At 42.5% G+C, this 21,269-nt stretch overlaps 1 protein-coding gene and 1 long non-coding RNA gene across 8 annotated transcripts in view; one reads left to right on the plus strand and one right to left on the minus strand.

Moving 5' to 3' along the window:
- Positions 1-17,979, minus strand: part of PROX1 (prospero homeobox 1) — a 52,314-nt gene extending 34,335 nt beyond the window's left edge. The window contains exons 1-3 of one of the 6 annotated variants that reach the window (XM_073216937.1): positions 17,223-17,979; positions 7,556-9,349; positions 698-803 (exon numbers count right to left, since the gene is read on the minus strand). In XM_073216937.1, coding sequence (XP_073073038.1) covers positions 698-803; positions 7,556-9,282 — 1,833 coding nt within the window. In that variant the 5' untranslated portion in view covers positions 9,283-9,349; positions 17,223-17,979. Of the gene's footprint in view, positions 1-697; positions 804-7,555; positions 9,350-12,696; positions 12,716-16,158; positions 16,250-16,421; positions 16,555-16,976; positions 17,194-17,222 lie in introns of those variants that run through there. The other 5 variants (XM_073216938.1, XM_073216936.1, XM_073216941.1 and 2 more) reach the window with 5 other exon arrangements.
- Positions 17,980-18,128: 149 nt separating this feature from the next.
- LOC140844477 (uncharacterized) lies at positions 18,129-20,560 on the plus strand. 2 transcript variants are annotated; one of them, XR_012122856.1, is made up of 2 exons: positions 18,129-20,068; positions 20,278-20,560. It is a non-coding gene; the product is annotated as an uncharacterized lncRNA (long non-coding RNA). The 2 variants fall into 2 exon arrangements; XR_012122857.1 differs by having other exon boundaries at positions 18,129-19,874.
- Positions 20,561-21,269: the final 709 nt, after the last annotated feature.

The raw sequence follows: 21,269 nt of genomic DNA on the forward strand, positions 1-21,269 counted from the left end.
CACAGACACATATGCGCGCGCACACACACACACACACACACACACACACACACACACACACACAGAACCAGGAGGTCCCCATATTCAGTGGAATGAGGGAGGCTGCAGCTGTAGGCCGACAGCTTTCATATCCTCATTTGAATAATGTGTCCTGAATCTGTCACTTTATTCATTCTCCTTATGCTCAGTGTGCTCTACATCAACAACAAATTAAGTTGTAAATAAGAGACAATCATCACTTTTGTTTTTAAGCAGCTACTGCATAGAGAATTTCAATGTACGCTCCTTTCCACAGAGGGAGAAAGAGGTACAAAAGTGTGCTTCCCGAAGCACAAACATGGGGAAACCAGCAGAAACAGTGTGTTGTTGCTGAGGGGAGGGAAAAAAACCTCTAAAGAATATCCATCCAGTACCAGCTGAAATTTCTTCTAAGAAGTTACCAAGACATAGAAAGACAGAAGATAAGTTTCCCAGACAACACTGGAAACCCATGTGACTTACTACCAGTCCTCTGGTCTTAACCTGCAAGGCGCATCTTTGCTTGGCACAGTTTTAGACGAAAGGAGAAGTGTATCACATCAGTGCAACACAGGTGCATTAATCAACTGATTCCATACTCATCTCCATTACCTTCAAAGACTTCAAATGGACATATGCACAAACACTGAAAAAAATTAAGCATAAAAAATGTCCTTACCTTTACATCAGAGAAGTAGGTCTTCAGCATGTTGGAGCTGGGATAACGGGTATAAAAGAACATGAGCTTTGCTTTTTTCAAGTGATTGGGGGACAATCCTTCCTGCATGTGGGATGCAATTGGTTAAGGAAAAACATTTCTTTGAACACAAGCACCTACCAGCCTCCCCCAGCTCAAGAACCTGGAGGCCCACCAGACAGCTCTGAAAATTCTGGAAGGTAGATAGCCCTGGCCAGAGAAGCCATGACGAACTGGCTGCCGCTTGCTTAAAATGACTATTGCCTGTTGGAAGTCGCCAAATGTGGTGGTGAAGATGCGCAGTTTAGTTGCGAGAATCTTGGCTACTTCGTGGTAAGGATGGCAGAACACTCCCCATCTGAGGTCCTTATGCCATCTATACGTTCACTTGTTGCTAGGGAGACAAATGCGTCCAACCTGTACCGCACAGCTCTTATTATGAGAGTTTGTTCCTCTTCGCAATTACAGTTGTTTGTTCTCCCCACACTCGCCTATTTACATCACATTATTATACTAATGTAAGTGAAAATATAAAATGCATTATTTTGAACACTGTTAGGCAAGCTTCACATTTTACCTTTTAGTGCTAATCTAATGGAGCATCTCAACTCTTTCTTCCTATCTTATTATTATATCCTTTTAATTGTTTCCTTTTAAATAATAGCTAAAACTTGGGAGGGGTAGTTTTGGCACAGAGAGAGCAGGGAAGGGGGGGGTGTCTCTTTTGTTAAAGGAACGATCCAAACCAAGTACAATTTGCCTCTCTTGGATTTATAGTTAACTCCTTTGAGAGCGGCACAGTGGTGGGGCTAACAAATCAATAAGTGCGGGTTCGCGGATCAATAAATGGCCACTTACCCAAAATAAGAAGGCCTATTTATCTGGAAACATCATTACCTTTTAGATCTGTAAACAGCAGCAACTAAAACAGTTCCCAAGAGAATGTGAGGCTAACCATAACAATCCAGGCTTCCTGATTCTCCCCCAGATTCTTGGCACTCTTCAGCAGACTCAGAGCTGGGATGGCTCTGGTCACATCTGTGCCGCAGCCTGGCCCTGCCATTTCCTCAGCAAATTAATGGCTTTATAATTTATCAGAAATGAAGATGCACGTGGAGAAAATCAATGTGGTCCCCCACAAGGTCAATTAAGGGTCCTTCCTAGAAGCTTTTCTAAGGATTTTTCTCTTAAAGGAGAGTCTGGGAAAAATAAGGGAAAAAAAAGGGAAAGAAAAGAAATACACACACTTTGCTAGGCAACAAGAATTTCATACCTTATGAAGTAAGGTCAATAAACACAGATATCTAGGAAAGGTAAAGATTTCTAAATGACTTCCACCAAGGGCAGCCTGACCAATCTTGGGAATAGAGGGAAACCAGAAAGTTACTAGAGAAGCATCATGAAATTAATATTGATTAGCTCTTGACTACTGATAACAGGGCGTCTAACCAAATATTCTGCTGAGAATTTGATCAATTAGCATTCTCTTTAATATCACGTAATTTTGAAAAGATCACTGGGGTTTATACATAGCAAAGTTAAATACTGGGCTTTTTTTGCCCTGAAAAGAAATACTGAAGAAAGAAATTTTGATTTTTATACCTATAAGCCAAAGCAGCTTAACTGAACTTGTGTTTTTATTTGAGATCCTTAATGATCACAAAGACGATAATTTATGACTGACATACTTCTTGTGCCAAGGAAAGAGCTGAGCGGCCCTCCAGTAACCTCCATTAGACTGATAGAGGAGACCGGCACGCTTCGGGACCATCTGTCCAAATGGATAAGTGAAATAATAGTTGCAAGCTGTCTCCTATCGCCTCCTGATAAGAGTTTTAGGCAAGTCCAAACTTGGACAAACATTCTCAGATCTGCGTTCTAATCTCTTCTTTCAGATGGCTAAATTAAAACAACCTCGTACATTTCATTATTAGTGGGGGAAAAGCCCCAAATCTTTTAAGATTTGGTCTCATACAAAACAAATGTTTTGCTGTGGCTCTGGGATCATCATAGAGCCACCAAAACTTCCTGAACCTTTCAATACATTTAAATTATGCTAAGATGTTTTATTTATTTTGTTTTAAAAAGCAATGCAAACTGCATCTTATGTCGATCCGGATTCAGAGGCTTTTTATTTCATGAAAAAAAAATTTATTCCGATTTGAATTTCTCAAGTCTGTGTTGCTTTAAAATGTTTCCTGTTGGTAATACTTGGAATTGATCAGTTGAAATGGAACACAGAATAAATCTTTCTCTCTTGCTCATCATGTAATTAAGATAAAATTCCCATAACATATATGTTTTTAATAAACTATTAAAAATAGCTAATGAAACATTTAAAAGCCAACAGTTAGATAATCCTTTTTTTTCCTCCTCAAAATAAATCTGAACTGACCAATTGGTTAATTTCCCTTTTAAGTGCTTGTGCTGAAAAGCAACTGTTCTTCCAAGAAAGCACTAGCTGTTTCCAGGATACTCACACACGCACAATGACTCATGATGGAATAGATTCAGTAAACATACAGCTGTACTGAACACGAGCTAAGCCCCATTCAAGGCCAGGAAAGAAAATGAGCACAAATAAATATTAAGGAGGTAAAGGGGGGTGGGGTGAAGGGGGGATGGAACGCAAACAAGATCTGTCCCAGCAGCTCATGTGGCTTTGCCTCAATTCTCTTAGCCATAGCTTTGTGAAGACAGTTGACATTCAATTCTATGTGTAATGCAAAATAGACAATAACTGCTGAAACTTGAGACAGCTGCCAGGTGTAAAAAAAAAAAAAAGAAAAGAAAAAAAACGAAAAAGAAAAAAAAAGAAAAGATGATAAATCCATAAATTAATGAAAAGACATCTGCTCGGGAATATAAAAGATCAGAGAAGTAGGGTTCTGCAGCTGAACCTAACGCGGTGTTCAAACAACCTGAGACTCTAAGTGTTGTCTGTTTACCCAGCACAATATAACCTTACCTAACCAGCAGCCGTGGGAGGGGCAGCAGAGCAGCAAAAAGGTAAATGGAAGACTAATAGGTGGTGAAGGCTGGAGGAAGAAAGTGCTTTCTTCTCCCAGTTGAACCCTGAATTGCAGCTAGAGGTTTTACAAGCTGCAGTTCAAACCAAATGGATTGAGGCTACTTATTTAGTTTCTAAAACACTTTGACACTGAAACAATTTTAGCTTTTTCCTTTTGCTCTGATTCCTATGTTTCCCCTTAGAAGCCTTAAATAGGGACAAAAGATCTCAATTCTCTCATTTCAGGAAAATGATAAAGCAAGGGAACTCCACTAAGAACTTCAATAGATTTGGGTGATGGTACAGTTTATGGATTTTTTTTTAATGTATGTATTTCATAATTGGGGGAACCTACCCAAAACCTGGGTAGGATCCCAGGGTCTTTCAGTCTTCAGATAGACACATTATAGCTAATAGAATTGCTATTACCCCACAAGACTTCTGCAAATGTATAAAAATCAACCCTTATGGATTATTTCACGGTGTAGAAATTCACTTTTAATCCATGTTTTCCAGTTGGATTTTAGTTTCAAATCACTAAACAATTTTCCTTTCTACATTTCAACCTTTTTTTTTTAACATTCTCCTTCAAGGCGAGTAGGGAAAGCTGGCTGCCATGGAAAACAGGTTCAGTTTTTTCACCTGTTTGTCTCAACTGCTTATAATACTACTCTTGTGCTTTAATTGGGTGCATGCAAATGTTTGAGGCTGAAGCAAGGCTATTTTCCTTGAGATGCAAAGAGGATGAATGACAAGGAACATCATGGAGAAAAACAATTGGCTGGGTCTTTATTTTGTAATTTGAATAAAACTTAATATTTGATTAAATAGATTCATTTGCAAAGATGTTGAACACACACATATATATATTTATATCCAAGATGCGAGCTTTTGGAGCAAGCACATTGACATTCTGTTTAACCATGCACACACTCACTATTCCCTCTCTACTTGAAGGGATAATGAGGATAATATTTGAGGGATAATATTTGAGGAGATAATTCTATTAGCTACAACATGTATATTTGAAGACTGTAGTGTGCTGTATTATACAGAACATATATACTTCATGTGCTGAACTGAGAATGGATTTAACTGATATTCTGGTGTTCTTAATAGTTGTTATCTTAGCTACTTTGTTCAAAGACACAGATGATGCCCCTTGGAGTGGGAAAGAATCATTCCTTCAGAGTTAAATTATCCATTACAAGTTGGAAAGCCATGAACTAAGAACAAAAGCTATCTTAACAACCAGAGAGGTACCATTTCATCCCATTTCTGCTCATTCCTATTGCTCTTTTCTAGGAATAACTACACAACAAGATGAAATATACAGCATTATATGCCTACACTGACATAAGGCATTGCTCACTATGATCCCCAAGACTTCTTCAAACTAAAAGCTTGAGAATTTTGTCCATACACCATCAGGTAGATCAAGAGAAGAACTCATTGTCATACAAGGATGAAGACAGAAGGAAAGTGGATCCAGTCTCCCAAAAGACACTCAGATTCTTCCTGGCTTCAGAACTGGGTGGGCTATAGAAAAGCTTGTGTGCCTATCTTCTCCTGAGAAATAATAAATCAACGAGACAAATGGTTAACAGTGCAGTGTAGTAGAGGGGAAAGCGAAAGAACAGGATGGAAGGTGGAAGATATAATCATTAACAGCAACAAGGAGCCAAAATTATTTTCCTACATGAAAGAAACTACAGGTAGAAGCAACTCACATCTCATATGAACAAGGGTGTTTTCAAGCCATCAACGTTCAACCGAATCTTATATTGGGACAGAGGAGAAGTTATTCAACTGAAGAAACAGCAACTATATTCTCTTTAAAGTCTTTGCTATGTATAGAAATAAAAGAAACTTCTTTCAATTCAAATCAGTTTTAGAGATTTAGAGAGGGTCAGAGTGATCACAGCCAACACTTGAAGCAATCTAGAAGATTTTTTTCCCAGAAGACCCACCTTGCTTTAAAGAAAAATAAAATGCATAGGCATAATTATCTAGTTACAATAAAAAGTCTAATAAAAAACAAACATTCACCAAACTAGGCATGTCCCTTTCTCTGTGTGTGTGTGTGTGTGTGAGAGAGAGAGAGAGCCCCTCATCCCTTCTACTGGCTTCAAGATGAATTAAGGCACCTCTGAAAGGCAGTAGGACCGAGCCCTGGACCTTAGCCTAGCATGAACCTCAGAAGATGCTTTTCCTGCAAAGGATACAAAGCCATTTTAATGGTGTTGGGTCTTCTTACTTTGCTCTTCTCATCCCAACAGCTATATCCAATCATTTCAACCCACGTTTATTGCCTGCTTATAATGTGTAAAGTGTGATGCTTGGCACAGCTTTGATTCATGACTGGTGGATTAAATTTTAGATTTTTGAAAGGTAGAAGTTGAATAAGCAACCAAACAGACCCAATTCCTATTTATGTATCTAAGTTCTCAGCACCTTTCTCCTCCTTTCTCTCATGACATTATTCTCTTCGTTCTCACTATAGAAAGAGACTGTGTTCAACTGTCTTAGTGGGTCTCACACTTCTGGCTCCCATTCACCTTATCAGAAATCTTCATATTATCCTAAGAGTTGGCTGGAAAGACATCCTTCACTAACCTAGGAAAACACATTTCCACCATAGCTGAGACTTTGCACTTACATGGCAGCCTCGGGAGTGGGATTAGATACTAAAATGTCAAACTCTAGTCATCAAGATGATTGCTCAAAAACCTCAGTTTAGCAACAACTAATTTAATTGCTAAATTTTATATCCATCTGGTAATTTATTATAAAAGAAATTGCTTCTACCTGCCCCCAAATGCTACTATTTTACTACTCAAAAACCCTAATGACAAGATTTTTAAAAATTTTCTGAAAGGACCAATTTACAGAGATAAAAAAAAATCAGTTAAAAATAGCTGAGTTTCAGGACAGGTCTAATAAAAAAAACCTGGTATCTCTACATAAAAGTCAGTTTCAAAATATAGAAGAGTCGTAAAAAGAACTATTTTTAAAGTTGAATACAGCTGAGTTTTACATTTAATTGTGCTCTCTCGCTTTCCAAAATAATTTGCTTTGTGTATGTTAGGACAATAGATTTCTGTGTATGGCTGAACAGAGGTTAATCATGCATAGAGGCAGCTGCACCAGACCCAAAGAACAGACCTTGGGTGAACGAGAGACCGATGCCATCTGAATAAATCAGTACCTGTATATTTCCTTTAAAAAACCACGCCTCACTTGAAGATTAAAGAGAGAATCAAACTCCCCATCCACATCCATCTCTCTCCCACTGCAACCTCCCACCAGTAAAATGCTCTTCATAAGATTTAATCAGGTCCTCTTTAAACAGACTAGGAGCCTTGCAGATAGATGGTTTAAAGGGAGAATTATTCTTATGGCATCATACAGATCTGAAATCTGACTCTTCTCTTTACTGCATTATAAAACTTACCATCTTTTTAAACCAATCTGATACAGTTCAGTATTACAGTGAGATATTTTTCCATTTCTGAATCTACTCTTTAAAAACAAAAAGGATAAGAATATAGGAAGAACAGCAGAAAAAAAAAAACAACGCTGAGAAAGCACTTATTAAACACCACCTCTTTGAGGCAATTAACTATTTGCGAAAGTTGCAAAGAGGTTCGTTTCCTGCTAAGTTTTTGTGCAATTAGGCCCCATACATGTTCACAAAAGCCTGTTACTTTGAATAACAGGGAAGATTGCATTAAGGAGACCCAAATCTTACTTTATCCTATGTATTGTGTAAACCTGGCCCTTTGGGAAGCCTTTTGGTTTTGTTTTCCATGAGAGGAAAATAAAAGGATATTGCACTTCCCGAATAGGGTGAGATTTCAGACATGTCTTGAAGATCTCCACACTCAGACTTGATGAGCGACAGGGAAAGCCCTTCCGCAGTGCTGGGTGGGTGTGCTGGTGAACAAGGGTGGTGGCTCAGGTGGTGGGATGACATCTTGGTCCTCAGACTCGTCGTCTCCCTAGTTAAGTCTAAGGATTCAGGGGAGGCTCTATCTTTTCCCGAGAAGGAGCCAGAGGGAGCACCTAAGGGACTCTGAAATGGGTAGGCCATCAAGGGGAGGGGGAAGGGGTGGCGGAAGGTGGATGTGGTGAAGCCTGCGGTGGCAGAGAGAGGCGACTGGTGCAGGGGCTGGTGGTGGCCGCCGGCGGGGGGTCCAGTGGCAGACTGGTCAGATGAGTTTTTGCGGACAACCAGGGGCAGCGCTTCTGTCTGGTCTGTGGAGTTGGGCATCTGCACGTTGCCAAAGGTGTCCAGGGGGTTCGGAATGATGACGTCGCCAAAGCACTGCAGGCGCTGGTTGGTGGTGTGGAAATTGTGATTCTCCCCATTGACTGCGAATCTGGCTTGGGGGATCTGGAGAGGTGGGAAGACCTGAGGAACCTGGCGGGAGGGTTTGGCCGAAAAGACTTTGACCACAGTGTCCACAACTTGCGACATGGCAGTGTTCAGTTCCTGTTTCAAGGTCTCGGCCAAATGTTTGCCTTCTGGTTGTAAGGAGTTTGGCCCGTGATCTCTTTCTTTGTTGCTGCCTTCTCGCTTCGGCTTGTTTTCTGCCATTTCCTGCTCCCTGATCAGGGCTCGGGCCCGGTCAATGAACTGCCCCGGGTCTAGCTCGCACATCTCGTTATCGGACCTCCCCACGGAGTCCTGGGCCCTGGCATCCAGGATCTCCGAGCGCATGCTGTCTTCAGACAGGTTCCCATCTTCATCATTCTCAGAATCAGTGCTGTCATAGATCTGGTAGAACTTCTCCTGCAGCTGGCGCAGCTGTTTCTGCATGTCCTCCAGCTGCTGCTTCAGCTGTCGGCGCTCCTCTCGCTTCTGTTCTTTTCGGGCTGAAACCAGCTGCTGGAAACTCTGTTGCTGCTGCTGGGGCAGCTTTTGCTTGCGTTTGTTTTCTCTGTAACTTTCTCGGGGACTCACAGACTGCGGGGCCATCTCTCTTTCATTTTCATTGCCCCTTAATGCCACACTGGGGGAATGGCTCATACCCCGAATTATATTCTCAACCCGGGCGCGCTTTGCTCTCAGGTGCTCATCGCATAAGCGATCCATATCGAACTGGCTCATAGTAGGCCTGCCAAAGGGGGAAAGACACTCTGGGGGGCTGTCCCTTGAAGAGTTGCTGCATATATCCTCCTGATGTACTTCGGAGCCTGTGCTAGAGAGACCGCTGGCTTGGAAACTGGGCTCCGTGCCACCATTTTTGTTCATGTTATTTTTCAACAGCTGGGAAATTATGGTTGCTCCTGGAAAAGGCATCATGGCATCTTCATACGAGTTCGCCCTCTTCAGCAGCTTGCGGAGTACGTTTGACTTTTCCCCATCTGCATGCTGCACCACTGAGTACTCGACATCCTGCTCGGAACCTTGGGGATTCATGGCACTAAAAAACGTTGCTCTTGCCTTAGCAAAAAATGCAGATGCTGTCCCTACCGTCCTTTTCACTCCAATGTCAACTCTTCTCCTCTTGGTTTGCCGGCTTAAGAGGGCTGTGCTGTCATGGTCAGGCATCACTGGACAGTTATTGTGCCATCTTCAAAAGCTCGTCAGCTGGGCACAGCTCAAGAATCCCGGGACCCTGGCCAACAGAACAAAAGGACTGATGAATCATTTTCTTTAAATTTCTCCAAATTTCCTGACCTCAATCCTGACTCAAATGCAAAATGCATAGGCTCTGGGATTTATGGCACATTACAATTATTGCAATTTATTATGCACTCTGCTTGAAATGAAACATTTTTAAATATTTCTGCTCCACTGGTTTAAGATGGATTAAGATTAAAAAAAAAAAAAGCAAAAACTGCTTAAGCACCAGTAATATGATTCTCTTTCACAAATGCCTAAAATGATACTGTTTATCTTTAGAAGAAACAGTAGATTATAAGAACACAGCCTCTGACAACCAATTGATTAAATTTTGGGCATTGAGATTCATATGACAAAAGAAGATAAAAGTGGTCTATACTTACGAAATAAGGTTAAATTTCGAGGCTGTGTGAAATTTGGGTGAAAAAATCCATTTTTGCATAAAAATTACTGTGCTTTCAATGCTACTACAGGAGGAAGACTCAAAAATATATGCAAATATTTAACACACACCCTTTATTACTGAATTTTAGAAGATTTTTGTTATATATGAGACAGGAAGAACACCTCGATCAGCAGCATCTTTCCAACACAAATGGTCAGTTTAACAGGGACATAAATGCACAAATACTCATTTTACAAGGCTGCTTATTTGGCTTAACTATGCATTCTTGTTAGTAAAATCGCACTTGAAGATGGTATCTGTTGCTATATTTTAATGTAAGTATGAGGTTTTTATAAATTTTCTTGGTGTCTGATTACTTAAATTATTATAAAGTTGGACTCACTGGAAAAGGACATTGTCACATTTTAGAAATCAATACTGTGGAATAATGCATTGAGTTAGGCAAAGATAAATACATTTTCATATTAGTTTTCTTCTGTTAAAATCTACCAAAATCATGCTTCAACTGACTAAAGAAATCCTTTAACATACACCATTTTTGAATCTTATTTCTTATGCCAAATTAAAGGAAAAAAAGAACAGGAAAAAAAAAACCTGAAACAATATATATAAAAAAGAAAGCAAATAACATCAATCAAATACATGGGAAAGGTAAATACATTCTCTGCATATGAACTTCCATTGTTTCTTGAGAACACAATATAAAAAGAAAACATCCTTATTTGCATTTTAAAAAGGCACTTGACTTATTTTGTGACTTATTACCAAGTGACGCTAACCCCAAATTTTGTATAAATATAAGATGTCATATCTCTTTGCTTACAATTAACATTTTATGAAGAAAATGAAAATACTTTTTTCACACAGGCTTATCTAATATTAAACTTCACGTTTGCTTAACAGAGCACATCTTCACAATAACAGGGTCTATTGCCAAAGGCAGCGTGCAGAGTGCTTGGAACAGCTCCCATCTCTTTCGGTTCACCTGTAAAAACATCTACGTGCTCCCTAGGACTGCATCTGTGGCTAGTTTTAAAGAATGACTATCCATGCAAATAGGCATAATTTCAGCATGAAATAACCTGTAAAAATCAAGAAAACACTCAAATGCGTAGATGGCAATGTGTATGTTTTTTTAGCAACAAAGATTTCATCATACAGTCCTTGCTCCTGGTTTTTACATGAACATACATTTTAAAAGAGCCTGTTTTACAGGGTCATGAAAGCAATATGGTGCTTCTTTATAATTTTTTGGTATGTTTGAGGATCAAATACTTTCAGAATGCCTCAGGATAAAATTTCCTGAACTTGGAATGGGAACAGATCTTAGTAACTTCAATATTGGGCTCAAAACTGAATTCAGAATGATTGTGTCCCATCACACCTTAGTCATAAAATTGTTTTCAAGAATGCAAATGTGCAATGACAAATATTTCACTAACACATTAGGCCTGATAAATCAGGTGTAGTTGTCTTAGGAAAGAAATTAAAGAGCAGAGCCTGAGACAAATAGGAAAAAAGATGAGCTATTTCAAAGCTCAGAAAGACTTGCATACTGGTGGGGAGGTCTTTGCAAGGAGCACTGTTTTGTGTGTATATCAGCTTTCCAAAATCAAAGCTCATTGGCATTACTTAAAAATTGTATGTCCTTTGTTTTTGTGTGCAAATCCTTTTCTCTTTAATATCACCTGAAGAGGACATGAATCTCCAAACTGTTGCATAAACTTCCTGCAGTATTTTTCTTCCCTGTCTACCTTAACATCCAATCTGGAATTTCCTCCTACCCATTCTTGCTGGGGGAAGAGCATCTCTGCAACAGAGACTCAGAAATGACAGGCTGGTGTAGGAGATGAGCACAAGGTCATCCCCAGGCATCCTTCCTTTCCCAACTGCCGTCTACCTCTGCGTCAACGGCACTTCCTCTCATCTAGCCTAGGTATCAACAGCTGCATCCCTGGCTCATGCCCGAGCCAAGAGGAGGGCTGTGTTCTTCCTAAGATGGAAAGAAACGATACTCTCATCTTCAGGGGAGAATAAATGTTAATTGAGCATGCTTGTGGGGTCTTTTAAGAATGAAATATCCTGTAACTTACTTCAAATTCACTAAACTAAACTGATTTGTAATTCTCTTTCAACTGGTCGGCGTTTTTAGACTAAATGATGTTTCATTTCTGTTTTGGGTAAGAGAATTTAAATACTTTTAGGTCTTGTTGTAAAATGTCCAGCTGAGACATGACAGATAGGACAAAATAAATGGGAGAAATAGGAAAAAGTACAGAATCTAGCAAGATAAGGCATTATATTAATAGGTACAAATAAATATCTCTTTCCTTATAGCTTAGACCTAAATTTACAAATAAAGGTATAAATAATACACATTGGGACCATAACCCATGGGCAAGATTAAATAATTATAACTCGTTGACACAGTACTTTATTAGTATCATGTTTCACAAGCAAGACATATATGAGAATAAGAAAATGCATTGTTAAATGATTATAATGTAAATTAAATCACTTTAAAACACTTCCAAAGCGGCTTCTGCGATTTCCCAACTGAGAATTTACAGAATGCTCTGGAAGGACTTTATCACTGATATCCTGTCCATTAAGATTTTTTAAATTTCCTTTATTTCTCAACATATGTACTAAGCCATAATGTTTCAAATACAGTTATTGTTAATCCTTATTGTATTTTGACTTTACCATTATTTTTGAGTTTAACCAGGCAATATGAAACCTTTTGATTAGCACTGGTGAGTATCAGCGTCAGCAAGTATGTAGAAAAATAGTGATATAGAATTTGAACCCAAATGTATTATTGGGATAATTAATATGCAAATCTTATAGAATATTTCTATTGTTAAATATTTTGTTGTACCATTTGGCATCGGACTACACAAATGTTTTAATAATTCTAATACAATAGATACCTTAACATAGCAGATTCCTCTCAGAAAAAGATAAGAACATCCAGGTATGATCAAGTCAGATTTTAACTACTCCAAAGATTCTTCATTAGAATCTGAATTATCTGAAGAATGTCAGACAATTTAACATTGGAGAATCCTAAAGAAGCTGATGACTTATCGAAAAGAATGTTCAGTGAAGACGTTCAAGGAACACTGCAGTGGTAAATGGAAAGTGGTTAGGTGCTCTACTTTAATGAGAAGTTACTTGGGGGCAGGGGTGCAACTTTTCCGGACCTATCTGGAGTCCAGACTCTGGACAAAGAGGTGTTCATTATGGTAATTAGCCAAAGAGTTCGGAAAAATCTTTTGTGAGACAGGGAAGTAAGGTTGGCATGGTTTCCTGTTCAGATTATTTAGATTATCTGTCTTGCCTGATGAAATGATTTGAAGAAAGTTCTCAAGCCTACACCCTACATCTTTTAGAAAACAACCTTTGAATGGGCCTCTACTCTGCTTAAATCAACCTGGTTATGAAATTTCAAATGGAATATCACTAACAAAAAACATTTTAAATCCCTCTGGAAATCCGTAACTCTAGGAGGAAAAAAATTAGATGATTTGATTTAGGTTCTCTTAACCCACCCCACCAAATCACTAAGCTGTCAATTTCACTATTCAAGAGTTCATTTCTGCCAATTAGCAACTTTGCAACTTTTCCTTCAGAAATTCTTCTGCTTACTATCAGGTTAAGAAAGCCTTTAATGATTATTTTAGAAGAACCCACTTGACATAAACTAGTACTTCAATTAAGTAAGACTGTATTGTCAAAGTCTTATATCAGGTTTTAAAACTTCCTATCATAATACAGTTTTCAAAACATAACCATTTCACTTAAAATTCCTCCATCCTATCAAAAATTTCATGCATTTTTCACCTATAAAATGAATATAGAACATATTCTGAGGCATGCCTAAAATATTCATTTCTATTTATATAAAAGTAAAAATTTACCAAATCAATAAAAAGTGAGAAACAATCTCAAAATAAAACACTTAATATTTTTCCTTTTTATAGAAAATTGAAATACTCTAAATGCCTTCTGAGGCTTTAGAATATACTAGGTAGGCAATGAGGTTTTAGAAATTCCTTAGGTATATTTGATTTCTAATTTATACAGGTACTTATTTGGAATCCAATGATAGTACATCATGCCTATCCATCTTCATATTATAAAATGAGTAACATTTTACAATTTCTTTTGTTTGTCCCGAACATAAAAATTCCTTATATTAGCAGTTGCAAATGCAAGGCAATCTGTGAAGTGACATAAGAAATTCATGGGGGAGAAAGGGCCTATTTGCACTTGAATAAATAAAGAGCAAGCCTAGCAGCTAGTTTATGTCTTAAGATTGCAAGTGCTACTTATAGAGGACTGATGCTAGGAAACGGACAAAGTGAGAACAAAGATGCATGTTATATATGCATGACTTTTTCCCCCACAAGGTGGTAATTAAACTAAATAGAATTCTGCATAATGGACACATAAAAATATCAGTAAGTGCTGAGCACAGATAACCTCTATTAAAAATAAAGCAAATGAACATATCCATAGATGACACTTTAATTATGAAGAACTTCAAAAGCATCTAAGGCAAGTACTTGGGTGGGGGGAAATTTGATGTTTAAGTATAAAGAATAAAAGACACATACAATCTCATTTCCATGGAACAATGATCATCACCCAAACAAGAAAACCAACCAACAAAAACCATTCACCATCTAAACTATCTCTGTGCAACTCAAGAAGTAATAGCCTGCTTCAAGAAAAATTTAACAGGTCAAGTTTTAAGAACCCAGATACGGTATTTACATTTAAGTCTCAACATCTTTGCTCACACATTAAGCCACAGTCCTTACTTTCATCTATTTTGCCTTTATATTAACATGCCCATGTTGTTGCAAACGGACAGGTTAACCCAAATACGCTTTTTCTTTCTCACTACATACAGCCCATTTTATTCTGAAAATACTAAGAAGTTCTTGCAAGAAACTGCAGAGAACTGATTGCCCGCATCTTGCATCAAACAGAGAAGCAGTTACCTCTCACGTACTTGAGATTTTCCTTCTCCATCAAAGTACTAACTAGGACATCTGGCACATGTCTGGTACAATGACAGGCTCATTCTACTTTATGAGAGTATTTAACATAAGACTTGAAAGAGTTTATGCACATACCTATTCTTTCTAGGCAGGGAGAAAGCACACTAAAAAGATAAGCTTTAACAATAGTAACACTTTCAAACTGACTTTGGTATTCTTGGCAGTTACACACACCACCCATGGCTGTCCAAAACACACACACACACAAAAGAGGGCTCTCACACCACCCCCCACCTCCCCTCAGCAACACAGACCTAGAAGATAGGCATAAACTAGAAGGAAGCAAAGGGAAAGTCAATCTCCCTCCACCTGCTGCTTAAAGTGGGGGCACTTTCAGCCGCCTGGCAAACAGAAGCCTGAGACACAGCCTCAGCAGCAGAAGCCTGCCAACATCCTTAAGGAAAATAAACAAACACATACCAACTTGCCTCCCACCCCCAACCAAAGAACTCACATGGCAGAGCTCAAAACATAACAACAGCCCAGTTCCCATTAGCCTGGACAATCTTGTTAACCAGGGCAACCGTAAATCCATAAACCTCCATACCCCTGGAGCATGCATTGTGGTCTGGAACTGCACAGACACACACAGACACAGAGGAAATTTGCACCTGTCTTTCTTGACACAACACAAACCTGTCAGGCCCTGCCCATGCTCAGCACTCTGCTAACAGAACTCTGCCTACCCTGTTTAGGAAAGGAAATGATTTTTCTGTAAGGGAGGTTATAGGTGGGGGGTGGGGAGGGGGAGAGAGAGAGAAAACAAGGGAAGACGTTTCTAGCCTTGACTTTGACAGAAGGCCACCCTGTGCTTGCACTGTTTTTATAAGCTCAAGGAGACAACAGAGACCTTCTTGGAAAAATAAAAACAAGCAGGTAAGTTCCCAGCCTTCCCCCAGGCGGAATAGGGCTCTGGATTGCCAAGAATAGCAGTTTCACACTCCAACCTGCCTCCTTGGGCTATTTAAGACTGTCGCCCAACCCCTCCTCCTAGTTCTGCCAGACTGCAGGACTCTGAACTTCCGAAAAAAGCTGAGAAGTGGCGGGAGACCTGTGAGTCTCTCTCAAAAGCTACTCCTCTTTTCCCTTCCTCCGGCCCCCCTGCCCCCCTCCCTGCTCCTCCAATCCACTCTCTCCATCCGCGATCGGTTTTAGCAGGAGTGAGTGGCTGGTACACCGGAAGAACCAACAACTTGCTAAACTGGACTTTGGGTGATGTCTCCCCCCAGCTCCCCAACCCCCGTCCCCCTCCTTGTCTGTTCAGCCAAGATAGTAGCTCTTCCCGCCCTCCTCACAATTCTTCCCGGCAACAATTACCCTCACCTCTTCTCTCCTCCCTTCCCCAGTCCTCCGAACTGGGGCAAAACTGTAGGTACCACCCAGACCAGACGGGATCGGAGCAGCCCAACACCGCAGAACGCCAGCGAGGACTGAGTCTTCGCTTCGCAGATCCGCTGCCAGAGAACACCCCCTACCCCCACCCGCACCGCGGTCCTTTGGTCCTTGCGCGGCGCGGGCTCCAATCCCCCCACCACGCGACCCCCGGGGGCTCCCGGTGTCGCCTTCCCCCCCTCAACTTGACCTACCCCTGGTTCCTTGGAGCTCAGGAGAGGGGCGCTGAGCTCGTTCCCGGGACCATCTCTCCACCGCTCCAACCCCGATCTCAACATTTCGGCTTCGACAGCGTTTTGAGAGGAAAGTAATAGAGCGCCCCCCCTCCCTCCGCCCACCCCCTCCTCCCTCCTCTTGGGGTTAAAAAGGAGAAGTGAAAGGTATGCAAATGACAAGCAAATTGGAAGAGCCTGGAAGAAAGGCGGCTATAATAAACAAGACAAAGAGGAGGGACGTGGGGACGAGCCCTGGAGTTTTAACCGGGGGAGATGGGAAGGACGAGGCTTGGCGGAAAGCGGGGATCCAGACGAACAAAAAGCGACCCGGTCCCCTCGCGGCCCTCTCTCCTGAGAAGAGAGGGCAGGAGAGAGAAGGAAAGGAAGCAAACGCCCCCTCACACCCCAGAAACAGTACACAAAGGTGACAAGATCAGCGACAAGTCCGGCGACATCAGCCTCCCCCCATCGCCGCCACCAGCCCCAGCCGCCAGCAGCAAAGAGAAAGAAATAAAAGCCAAGCGGATCACTTACTCTCAGCAAATGGGAGGAGCGGAGCGCTGAGTTCCACCGAGGCTCCTGCTCAGAAACTGTTTAGAGGCTATTTTATTATGATTCATTTAAATATCACCATTTGGTCCTGGGGCGGGGGGTGGGGGGTGGTGTTTACACGGGTCTGAGTAATAAGAGTCTCTTTTCTGGTCTTCTCATTCAAGAACAAGCCAGTACTAGTGATTCTGGAAAAGGGGAGGGGACTCGAGCGAGGGAGAGGATACTTACGCGGTGCCGAGAGCGGTGGGACCGAGCCTTTTTTTTTTTTTTTTTTTTTTTTTTTTTTTTGCCGGCAGAGAGAGGAAAACACGCGCTCGTACACACGGTGATATCTTGCGGGTGATGAATATGGTAATTGGACAAGGGACGGTGAGTCTGTGCGAGGGCAAGCGAGCGGGGACAGGGGAGAGGGAGGGAGGGAGGGGAGGAGAGGAGAGGAGCGAGCAGGGGAGAAGGTGAGAGAAGAGGAGAGAAGAGCGCAGGAGAGGAGCGGAGGGAGGAGGAGCGGCGGGGCGCAGAGCAGCGAGGCGGGGAGGGCGCGGGCGGGCCCGGCGGGAGCTCCTTTGCGCCGCTCCGCTTTCCCCGGCGGCAATGGTGCGCGGCCTCGGAGCGCTCCCTCAGCTGAGGGCTCCGCTCCACAACAAGATTTACTTTAAGACACAGCTGAAGGAAACAGGAAGACTGCACGTCACAGTCTGACTGACGTACCCGGCCCCGGCGCCCAATCGCGAGGCGCCTTCGGATTCAAGGGGGGATAGCGAGGCAAGAGAACTTAGGAGGAAAAAAACATATAAAAGGGGTGGGGGTGAGAGGCTGGGAAGAGAGGAGGGGAAAGGGGACCCGAGCTCCCCCCGCAACGCCTCCACCCCCTCCCCGCCCCGCCGCCGCTTCGGGGAGCCGGGATCGCCGCGCCCCGGCCGGAGCGAGCCATCAGCGGGCGCTAGACGCAGCGGGGACGGCTCACACTCGCTCTTCCAGGACGCAGGTCCTTTTGCCCCCACCCCCCACCCCCTTCGTTTCCCTGATACAGATGATCGAGTTCGCCGAGTAGCCGAGAGTGGAGCGCTCCTCGGACTTGGGTGGAGGAAGGCACGGAAAAGTATATTGGAGAAAAAGTGGAGGTTTTAAGGGTGGGAGTGGTATAGGAGGGGGGGAGTGGGGACCCTCAAATCGTTACATTTCTTAAATGATAATAGATACTATCACGAATACATGTCATTCTACCTCCTTTTAAAGGGGGAGGTGGTATTTAAAATACAGGTAGGTTTGGTATTAAACTAATAGGTGCCGGAGGTTTCACATGGGCTCCGCTGCATCTGGTATTAAAAGACTCGGATTGGCTGAGTCCCAGTCAATCCCCCGTCAAAATTATGAGGAAGAATGTTTGCCCTTGGTTACCTCTAATAACGTTTTTTTTGGATCGTAAGTAAAGCAACTTTTTTGGGAAAAAAATAGTTAACAAACATTACCTCGCGATTATCCCCTCACTACTTATTCAACCCAGAATGACTAAAGAGAGGGGATTCATATAGGATTTACAGTTTTGACGCCTGGGTAATAAACTTTAGTTTATTAGGTAAAGAAATTTCAAACGCTCGGGCTTCAACGTAACGCTATAGAAAATTTACTTCAGTTTGCCATTTCTTGGATAAAAATAACCGGTAAGATTTCTTTAGATAGTGTGGCTCTTAAAGAGCTCCTTGGGGTTTCCAAGTTCCAAATGCTGAAAAGCGACCCTCCAGCCGCAATTAGAACGTCTCTTTTACTCGCCCCAGTAAACGGCTTTTAATAAAGCAGCTGCGTTTATGACTTAAAGATCCTATAAACCTAGGACTTGCAAGGGCCGCGAAGCAGAAACGTTCATACCTAGTCAATTAGACGTTCATTTTTTTAAGGTAGGACGAAGACAAGTATTTTTCGTGTGTCCCTCGAATTTAATCAGATCAAAGGTTGAATCATGTTGCGTCGTGACAACAGGGTGTTTATGAGGTGTGGTACAGGTGCCCTGGCCGACCACTACCACGTTCTTCTGCAGCGCGCGCGCGCGCGCGCGCGCACACACACACACACACGTATTTCCCAGGACACTTAAAATTTCAGCCTCAAACTCATCAAACTGTGAAGAATTCTTCTTTTCGAATAAGAATAGCGATGACATGTGAGTGTATACCCTGTAGGAAAACTTTTGACACGGGATTCATCACAGTGGAAAGAAGGAATACAAAAATCCGGCCGGCCAGGTTAAGTGCTGGGAATAAGAGACTTGCTTGAGCATCCCCGGCTGTCATTTCCCCCCTTTAGCCGTCCCCAGACACCTCCCAACACCCCATTACGGAAACTACATAGACACACGCAAACACACCATTCACACTTCCAATACTTAGCTATTATATCAAGTGTTCTAATCGAGATGTGACGGTTTAGGCTGGGAACAGAAATAATCTATCCATGTGCCCATTAGATGCAGGATGGAATAATGCTTCTATTGGTTGGGTCCTTTCGAGGTAAACGGGTGTACTGAGCAGCGAAATTTGGGTTCTGTGAATGGATCAAGGCTACTTCTTTCTTCTTCTTGGTCCTATTATTTTCTTTAAGTATCCCAGTTTGTACATATGTTAATGCCAGCCCACAATTAGGAGCAAAGCTATATGCCCTCCACACCTTAAAACCATCTGCTCGGTTTGACATTTAAAAGGAAGGAGGGCAGGGAAAAAGGAGGGGTAGAAGAAAGGAAGCTGAGAGAAAAGATTCAGACTCTGGAAGGAAACGGCTTTAACTTTAGCCCACAAGTTTATGTCAATTGCACCTAGCGCACCGATTGACATTTTTTACAGACTGCGCTCGGCAACTGACGGCTGGAAAAGTTCCCTGCGAGCTCCAGTAAGTCCTCTATCACTCCGGGAGAAGGCAGGCCCGAGGGGAAGTCGGGTAACCAGCTTGGCAAACAAGGAAGCTCCCCCATCCCCAGCCTCCCCGGCGGGGGCTAGCGGCTCGAGGTGCCCTACAGAGGCGGTTCGCAGCCCGCTTTAGGGCGCAAGAGATGCTGGTTGAAATAGGAGCGCGCGCGACTCTGGGTAAGCGAGCTCGGTCCGCAGCCCGGCTCCGCGAGCTGCGTAAGAGGAGCCCTGACCTGTCCCCTACTGTCGGGACGACGTACAGGCCGGGCTCCTGGCGACCTCACTTGCCAGAGCTGCGGCGCTCTCCCGGGTCTCGGGCCGCCCTGGAGCAAGGCGTGAGGCCCAAGCCCCCTATCTCGGGCGCCTCCGGGTTTGTTTTCTGATAGGGGAGAAGCCATCAGTCAGCTTGGAGACGAGAAGTCGCCTAGATATTGGCTCCATTTCTGAAACCAGCGGGCAAGCCTAGGGTCAACCCCTTCCCCCTCCCACTGGCAACACAACCCCAATAACTTGAAAGTCAACGGAAGTTCGGACCAGTCTTCCAACAAAGCCCATCCATGCAAGCTACATTTCCTTATTTATCTGAAGGCTGATCTACTGTGCGTTCTTAGTCAATCTCCCAGTTAGCATTTATGCATTTGGTTCTGGATTAAACACACTTCGCCTTGACATTTATTTCCTCGGTGTACTTCCCCCCACCTTCCCCTCTCCTGTTCTTTCTTAAAGCCGTTAGGTGGGGGGTGGGGGTGGTAAGAGGGAAGACTGCATATAAGTAATCTAAAACCTTACAAAGAATCGTCATTAGATCCGAAATAAACCAATTCTGGGAATTTCAACACGATCCAGATGAGAGGCAAACGTGGGCGTGGATTTCGGGAGAAAGATCCTGCCTGGACACACACACACCACCACCCACCGTACCACGACCATCACGCAGAAGAGGGGAAGAGGGAAATAAAACTAATTTCAGGGTGCAGGCCGGCCTGCTCCAGACAGTATAGATGCAGGCAGACTGACCGCCATTCTCTTATTCTCTCCCTCCCTCCCTCCCTCTCATCCCTTGTGCCCAGTGTGACGCCAAACCCAACCTGGATTTGTTCTGAATGGGGGGGGGCGGGTAGGAAAGTGAAATGCCACAAGATCAGTAGCAAGTAGCAGCTGCGGCGTTTCTCTCCTGGGAACCCCACTGTTTAGAAGCCTCCTGAGTGATGTTTGTTTAACCAACAGCTTTCAAAGTAAACAGAGGCGAATCGCTCCAAAGTTGAAATATAACCCTTACAAGAATTTGGGGTCGGGGTGCTGGCAGAAAACTAATTTTTAAAATAATAAAGCTCCCACTTAAAATAAGAGTCCACCACCATGTCTAAAGGAGCCCAGA

The sequence above is a fragment of the Manis javanica genome, chromosome 11 (assembly GCF_040802235.1).
Source record: "Manis javanica isolate MJ-LG chromosome 11, MJ_LKY, whole genome shotgun sequence".
Lineage (NCBI taxonomy): Eukaryota > Metazoa > Chordata > Mammalia > Pholidota > Manidae > Manis > Manis javanica.